Here is an 8,597-nt window from a genome sequence, read left to right as displayed (position 1 = left end):
GGGCTGGGTGTCTCTGCCGGCAGCCAGCGCGTCACAGGCTACAAGCCCGCGACGGTTCATTGGGCTCCTGCGGCGCAGCCCCAGCCAATGCCGGGCCGCGGAGCGCGGGGAGCGGCCGGGGACTGGTTCGCGCCGCACCCCCCGGAATAATACAATCCGAGTCATGCTAATAAGGCGCCCGGGCCCGTCAAGGCGGAGGAGGATCCGGAGCCGGAACCTTTGCAAGGCCAGGCGGGCGCCGGCTGCGGAGCATCCAGGAGCGGCCCCCGCCTCCCTCCAGCCGGGGACCGAGCCAGGGTTGCTGCAGCGTCCGGGCTTCCCTGCTCGCTCGCTCCCGGGCTTCCCGGCCGGCCGCTGCCCCAGGAGCCCCCGGCCGCGGCGGGCGGCGATGAGCACGGCTCGGGGCGGGCAGCGCCGGCCCGGCCCCCCGGCCAGCCAGCCCCCCGCGCGGTGACAGCCGCCCCCCGGCACTCGGGGCCCCCCGCGCTCGCTGCGCCCCGGGCACGTCCGAGGAGCGGGGCGCGGGCTGCCCTCGCCAGCGGCTCGCTCGGCCCCGGCCCCGGCCCCGGCCCCGGTCCCGGGAGGGGCAAGGATGGGCTGAGCGCCGCGGGGGTCTCTCCCCGGACGGGAGGACCCGCGGCCCGGCCCGCACCCGCCCGGCTCGGAGAGGGAGCGGTGGCGCCGCCTGCCCGGTGCGGGGCTCGGCGCAGAGCAGCGAGGCGGGAGGAGACGGACTCCGCCGGGCCAGGCTCCGCTCCCGCCGGCCCGATCCCCCGCCGGGCAGCCCATGGCAAAGAGCAGGTGGATGCGAGCATGACTCGGGTGATTAATATTCCGGCAGCGTGCCAAGCCTTCCCCGCGCGCTGCGCCAGAGCCTAGCAGCCTGCGAGCCCGAGCCCGAGCCCGCACCAGCCTCGGCGCTGCACCCATGGTCCCGGCCCTGCGGCTCTCTGCGCCTGGCACCCCTGACCATGTTAGCGCCGGGTCACCGCCTGGCGCTGCGCTGCGGGAGAGTCTGGCTCCTGCTCCTCTTGCTGCTGGGTTGCGGCCTGGCCCCGGAGGCTGGGTCCCTCCTGAACTGCCCCCCAAGATGCCTGTGTGCCAGCAACATCATCAGCTGCTCCAAGCTGGGCCTGGGGATCATCCCCACTCAGCTGCCTCGCTTCACAGCCATCCTGGACCTCAGCCACAACAACCTGACCCGCCTGCGGGCGGACTGGACCCCCGCCCGCCTCCCGCACCTCCACTCCCTGCTGCTCAGCCACAACGCCCTGGGCTTCATCTCCACCGAGGCCTTCTGCCACGTCCCACACCTGAGGTACCTGGACCTCTCCTCCAACAGCCTCAAGGCGCTGGAGGAGTTCCTCTTCAGCCAGCTGCAGGAGCTGGAGGTGCTGCTGCTGTACAACAACCAGATCGCCCAGATGGACCGCAGCGCTTTCGACGACATGGCCAGGCTGCAGAAACTCTACCTGAGCCAGAACCAGATCTCCCGCTTCCCGGTGGAGCTGGTGAAGGACCGGGCCAAGCTGCCTGACCTGGCCCTGCTGGACCTTTCCACCAACAAAATCAAGGGCCTGCCAGTCACGGCCCTGAAAGGCCTCCCCGCCTGGATGAAAAACGGCCTCTACCTCCACAGCAACCCGCTGAACTGTGACTGCGGGTTGTACGAGCTCTTTGCTCACTGGCACGCGCGCCAGCTAAGCTCGGTGGTGGACTTCCGGGAGGAGCTTGTGTGCAGCCTGCCCCAGGCCAAGCGCAGCGTCAGCGTCTTCACCCTCAACCGCCACGACTCCCTCAACTGCAGCGAGTTCAAGGAGCACACGCTGGAGGCCTACCTGGGGGACACGGTGACCATCGACTGCGACACCAAGGTCCGGGGGGCGACCACCAGGGAGTGGGTGACCCCAACCAACGGGCGCTTCCCGGAGGAGTCCGCCAACAGCACCATGACCGTGCTGGGCAACGGCAGCCTGCAGATCCGCCCCATCCGGGTGGAGGACATGGGCACGTACACCTGCTACGCGGTCAGCCAGGCCTTCAACGAGACCCTCTATGTGGACGTGATGGTCCACAACTTCACCCAGCATGGGCCTCACGACACGCTGAACACGGCCTACACCACGCTGGTGGGCTGCATCCTCAGCGTCATCCTGGTGCTCATCTACCTGTACCTGACGCCATGCCGATGCTGCTGCCGGAGCAACGAGAAGCTGGCCGCCCCGCCAGAGGACAGCATCAACTCCTCCATGCTCAGCACCACGCCCAACCACAACCCCGAGGCAGGCGGCCGGAAGGGAAGCCTCAGCCACCTCGCGGCTTCCGGCCCCATGCAAGGCCAGAACGGCAAGGTCAAACCCAACAGCACGCCAGAGCAGGCGGCCAGAAGGGCCCAGAAGGCCCACAGGAAAGTGTCAGACCCAGACTCTGTCAGCTCTGTCTTCTCGGACACGCCCATCGTAGTGTAGGTGTCGGAAGACATGGAGAGGTGGGAGTGTTGCAGAGCGAGTGGATGAGGACAGGTAGTGTGACCCTCCCCTAGAGCGTAGCTGGCCAGGGGGGCAGGGGCTGGGCCCAGCAGTGGGGTGATGGATCTCCATGCACATGGCACAACACTGTTGCCAGGCGCTGCCTCCCGCTATGCAGCACTGATCCTGCTATCACCCCAATTGTCCTCCCATCCAGCAGAGCCCAAGTGGCAAGCAGAGCCCGGCAGTCTGCTCCCTGCAGCCACCCCCAGCCCTCGATGTGGAATGACAACTGCAAGTTCCTCCAGCCAGAGCTTTGCAGAGTCCCACCGAGAAAGGAAACGTGAGCAGGGACACAGCGCCAGTGGCCCACCCAGCTAAGATGGGATGTGGGGGGTTGCTGCTGCAATGCCGGGGCAACCCTTCCTTACTCCTCAAGGGACATCCCAGGTCTGCTCTTGACTACTGTGGTGTGAAACCATGTTCATCTCTGAGGTGTCCCAGCACCACAACCTTGGCCTGGATCCGCCATTTGAAGGTCACCTTCTGCTTTCATAGCTTGGCCACTGAAAGCCTTGACATCTGTTGGGGACCTGCATGTGGGAGCGGGGATCTCTCTCCTGCTACCTACCAGCTTCTTGCTAGACACCCCCTTTTGGAACTAATGCAACCCAGAGATTTTCAGCTCCATCAGGATGAAAGTGGGAATTGATCACTCCTGGGGTCTGTAAGATGGCATGTCAGCTGCCCCTCCTGCATCACGAACTCAGGACACAGTGGGGCATGATCAACACCAGCTGGTCCCCCAGTGCACTCTCTGGATGACAGCCTAATGATCCGATTCCCATTCCTAATTACAGTGATACATCAAGGCACAAGCTGGGTTTCCGGGACAGCTATTCAGCATTGCAGAACATCAGCAACCCCTTGGCGGGCTGTGCCGTGGCTGCCAGGGAGGCACTGCTCCTCTACCCCTCTGTACGGCGCTTGTGTGGGCTGTCCCAGCGAGCCGAGGGGCTGCGTGCTCCAGGGATGGTAGGAAGGAGAACTGGTAATGGAGGCTGTTGAAGGCAGCAGGCAGCGCACAGGAGTCCTGCAGGGAAGGGGGGTTGGGAACTACGTGATCAGACGTAGCAGCACTTCTGAGCAGATAGGGGGGTTGGGGCCCCCAAAATATGCTCCTGCTCCTTCTACATCTCCCTTCCTCAAGCCTCCTCCACCCCCTGATCCTGGTGGCTTTTCTCTCCGCCGAGCTACAGATTGATTCTTTCCATCCTATGTTTCCTTTTCCCTTCTCCTTTCACCCGGGAGAGTCTGGGCCCTTCCCAGGGAGAGGATGGGCACAGAGAAGGAGTGGGGGCAGTAGAGCAGTATGTCCCCTTGTAGTGGTCCCTTTGCCTGCCTCAATATGAGATGTGGTCTTGACACAGATCATCCCAGCTCTGAGCCTGCTAGCAACTAACTCGCCCAGCCCGGGCCAGCTGGAGGCAGGGTTTGGTCTATGCACCAGGTGCAGCCAGAGGACTCAGCGCTTAGCAGAGGAGATAGCAGGGGCAGCGACCAGGGTCGGGGGTCCCAGAGGGCGGGTGCTGCTGTACATGAAGGTGTGGGGAGCTAATCAGATACCCAGGGCTGTCTGGGCATTACCTTGCGGGGGTCCCACCCAGCCTACAGCTGTCCGTGCTACTGGTGGCTCCCTTAGCTTCAGACAGCGGGGGCGTGAACAAAGGGAAGAGAGCAGCCCAGAGAGACTGGGACAGAGGGAAGCCCCCACTGATCTCTAGGGCCTGGCCATGAATAGCATCATCCCCAAAGAGTGGTGAGCTCCATGGTACGTCGCTGTGGACTCTCCCTGGAGCCCTAGATCTCTCCATCACTGCCCCAGCTGGCCTCGTCTTGGGGGCTGTCTGAGCCTGCCAGGGGCCTGAGGTGATGGCTAGCACAAGCAGAAGGAGCGCAAGGCGCCATCTCTTCCATCCTACTCATCAGCCCGAGAACGGGGCCTGGCTCCGGGACTCGTCTAAATGCTTTTCCTGGCATGTTATTGTGAAGCATGAGTCCTCCAAGAGAAGCATGCGATCCAGGTGAGACCAGCCTGCAAGCCACACAGCGGGGAGCTCGAGGGGAGGGGGCAGAGCAAGGGCAGGGTGCGTGTGAAAGGGTTTGTGCCGGGGGAAGGAGGAGGGGCGATTTGACTCTAATGGGCAGGATGTGTGTGACTGAGATTCAATCCTGGCACCTGTGGGACCACAAGGCTGCTTCGCTGGTGGCCCTTTCCTCCCACTCTGTGCAGTCTCTTCCCGTCTCCACCCCGCAAAAAAGCCCCGCTACCTTGTAGCCTCCTTGTGAGCTCCCTGAATACCACAGCCGCCTGTGTGCTGGGCAGGGAGTGCCCCGGGCAGGCCAAGGCAGCTGCAGGAAGGTAGGGGGTGGGGAGGAAACAGGGAGATCTGACTCGGGGGAGGTCAGTGCCCTCCACAGGCCAGTTCCCATCTCTGCCTAGCCCTCCCTGGAGTGACACACACGTATGCTGCCGCACACAGCTTACCCCTGTACAATCGCTCTTGCACACACACCCATGCATCCAGTCCAGTTCGCACGCTCAGCGTGTGGATCTGTGAGCTGTTGCGTGGCGTGGCACAGAGGCTCTGAGCGGCTGTGCTGTGTGCGTGGAGCTGGAAGGTTGCGAGTGTCTCTGCCGGTGTGTGCCCCTCTGGGGGGAGCAGAGATGGGGAGTGAGACTGAGCTTGTTGGTACCTTGCTAGGGGTGCGTGCATGCCTCTGTGTGTATGAGTGCACAAGTGTGCACGGCGGTGAGCACACAAGTGTGCATAGGAGCGTTGCATACCTGTGTGTGTATGGATGCATGTGTGAACTTGAGAGCACACACAAGTGTGCATGGGTGTGTACATGGATGTGTACATTCACACACACCCCACTCAAAGACCCAGCCTCCAAACACAGTTGCTCCCCTTCCCGCTTGCCTGCCAGAAGATGTGGGTACCTCTGCATGTGACAGGAAGCAAAGGGGATGAGATCCCCTAAGGCCTGGTGAGCACAGCCCACTGTCCAGACCTATGGCCGGATCTGCCAGGAGGAGGCTATGCCTAGCTCTCCCGTGGCCCCTACAAGGGCCAGGCTGCCAGAGGGAGAATCAGACCAGGAGCTGTCCCTGGCTGGAGAGGTGCGGGCTGGGCTAACTCATCTGTTAAGAACAGTTCAGAGCCGCATGGCGAGTGTGAGGCTGCTGGCTGGGCTCGTGCCCCTTGGCTTGCTGAGAGCCCCACATGCAGGCCAGGACATAACTCAGTCCCCTGGCGAGAGCCCCACATAGGGGCTGGGCCACCACCCAGTTGGGAGATGCCAGCCTGCTGCATCGGGGCTAGAGAACTGAAAAGCTCCCTGTGGCACTGCCCAGGAACAGAAAGGCAGGGGCAGAAGCAGAGAGCAGGAGCCCTGGGTTCTATGCGCCAGCTTGTGCGCTGGGTAGGGTGACCAGATGCCCTGATTTTTGGGTCTTTTTCTTATAGAGGCTCCTATTACCCCCACCCCCACCCCCTGTCCCGATATTTCACACTTGCTGTCTGGTCACCCTAGCGCTCGGCTGTCCCACGGGCTGTGTGCTGTGTCCTTGCCAGGGGTTGCCTTCCTAGAATGTACATTAGGGAGCTATTGGTGACCCGCAGCAGGGCCCGACAGGCAAACTCCAGCATGCTCGAAGGTGCAGCCTGCTCTGAGCGCCTCACCATGGCTCTGGGCTTTGACGGGGCCATGCAGGAGGATGCAGAAGGGAAGACAGGACAGCTCTGGGCAGTCAGATCTCCAGTGCCCTGTATTCTATTCCCCTGAGCTGGCCAGTCCCCCAACCCTGGGGCCATATCAGAGCCAGTGCCCCAGAGAGGGAAAAGGCCCAAGAGCCTATTCCCCACTCCCAAGCCAGCCAATGTCTTTTGCATCTGACCAGAAGATCATGTCCCCATAGCCTGAGCTCCAAACCCTGCAGCCCCTCGGTGAGCAGCTAGAGCCTTGCCCTGCTTTCGTGCCCCCAGATGACACTGTGCATCATGAATAATTCCAAAGGCAACCTTCCCTTCCCTTAAACCTGTGCAGGCAGAACGGGAAGCCCCCCCACCCTCTTTCCCATTGTAAATAACAAACAAGGGGCTGGAAGATTCGCCCACTGGCCACACAGCTACCTGCACAGAAACGGGCCCGGGGCATTGGTCTGGGCAACCCCCTGGCATGTGCCTGCCACAGGGGGATGCCTGACAGGCAAATGCAGCCCATAAGAGAGCTCTGCCCCCCACATCCCTGCCACGTCCCAGGAGATGTAGCCCCCAAAAAGACAGGACCGAGATCATGGCATGCAAGAGTGGCCACCCTTGTGCTTGCTAATCAATGGGCAGATCCTAGAAGGTGCTGAGCACCCTCAACTCCATCACCCAGCACCGTGAAGGAGCAGGCCCGATTTGGACACCTGTCTCTGCTAGTGCCTGACAGCTGATGCTAGGGAGGCAGGACACCCCCTTCCCATGTCCAGAGGTCCTCCATGTGAGGGTATTGATGGAGAGGCACAGCCCCCCAAGCATCCTCGCAGCTCCGTGTTGATACACCACGGATACAAGGAGCAGGGGCTTGGGGGCAGCCAGGAGCGGAGCGGTGATTGCTCAGAGGAACGAAGCTGGAGAGGGAAACCCACAGGGCAGGGCAGGGGGCCCAGTGTGCTGAACAGAGAGCCTAAAGAGGCCCCTGGCAGTGGACAGGAGCCCCCAGGAAGGTAAAGGGAGAGCAGAGAGGGGGCAGGGGGAGCTCTGGTTCCACGGGGGGGGGGGTGTGGGTGTGAGAGAGAGAGTGTGTGCGCGTGCGTGCAGAGTCTGGGGAGCCTCCAGGCCAGGTCTGTGGCAGCTGCTCTGCTCCCACCACGACAGGGGGCCAGGCAGAGCCTGTCCACTCCTGCCCCACCCTGTGGGCTTGCAGGCCCCATGGATGTTAGTCTGCCCTGCACGGGATGCGCATTCTGTTCTCCATTCCAGCCGGAGCCGCCCGGCCCGCTGAGCACCAGGCTGCAGCTCTCTCTGGTAGGCTGTGCTCTGACGCATAGACATAGGCGAAAATAAACATGTTTTAAGGTTCTGCATTCGCAGGCTTGCCTGGTTTGTCACTGGCCTGGTGAGTAACGACAGGATGTCTCCAGGAGGTGGAGAGAGGCCTGAGACAACGGACATGCTCCCGTAAACAGGGCGATGGTGGGGGCTTCAGCCATCAGGGCAGCTCTAGCATGAAGCTGGCGTCTTGGTGAAATGGGCAGTGCTGGGTTTACAGTGGTGCCAGAGGCTCCATGGAGCCGGGCCCATGCTCAGAAGGGGCCTCGGTCTGCTCTGCCTCCCTGCACCCCGGGGCCCCGCGGGCTCCCCCCACTCACCACTTGCTCCTCTCGGCCTGCCTGCCTGCTGCCTCCTTGGCCCCACTCCACTGCTCGTCTCTGCCCCTGGCCAGACCCCAGGGCACTTCTGGCTCCGGGCAGTCTCTGCTTCCCACCACCGGTGGGGCCCCACCCATCCCCCCGGAGCTGAGCCACCTGGGACTGGTGCAGAAACCTGGCCAGTCTCGGCACCATGCTCCATTGCTCCCACGGGGGCCCACAGATAAGTTTGGCACCGGGCCCGAGAAAGGTTAATCCAGCCCTGGGAACAGGCCTGGGGTTAGGTGCCCCAGGACAGGTCATGGTTCCCAGCAGTGCCGCTCTAGGGCACCCCAGTGTAGACAAGGCTGCGGCTGGGAGGGAGGAAGGTCTTCGGGACTCCAGCTGGTAAGGCATGCGCTGCCGTAGGCGGATCTCTAGCTCACCTTGGCAGGCACTAGGGTTTCCGCAGCACCCACGTGGTCCCAGTGGGGAGTGAACAATGGGAGAGATCAATGCCTCACTTAGGCGGGTGTGTCTGTCCGCTCGGGAGCATTAGCCGTCTCGGGCAGGGTAAGCTGAATTGAATAAGCCATGCTGGGGAGCCCCCAGAGGACAGTGGTGTGGGGTGATCGAGGGGGAATGTGACAGAGCCCCGGTGGGAAGCAGTCACAACAGTCCTTCAGTGACAGCGTGGCTAGGTGTGGATGTGGTGGTCTAACATGGAA

At 62.7% G+C, this 8,597-nt stretch overlaps 1 protein-coding gene across 1 annotated transcript; it reads left to right on the top strand.

Moving 5' to 3' along the window:
* The first annotated feature begins 555 nt into the window (after nucleotides 1-555).
* Nucleotides 556-7,601, top strand: AMIGO1 (adhesion molecule with Ig like domain 1). The gene has a single exon (XM_048826653.2). It carries the CDS (start codon nucleotides 972-974, stop codon nucleotides 2,466-2,468), a length of 1,497 nt encoding a protein of 498 aa, XP_048682610.2. The 5' UTR covers nucleotides 556-971; the 3' UTR covers nucleotides 2,469-7,601.
* Nucleotides 7,602-8,597: the final 996 nt, after the last annotated feature.

Source organism: Caretta caretta, chromosome 21 (assembly GCF_965140235.1).
Source record: "Caretta caretta isolate rCarCar2 chromosome 21, rCarCar1.hap1, whole genome shotgun sequence".
NCBI lineage: Eukaryota > Metazoa > Chordata > Testudines > Cheloniidae > Caretta > Caretta caretta.
This window is presented reverse-complemented; position numbering and strand designations above follow the sequence as displayed.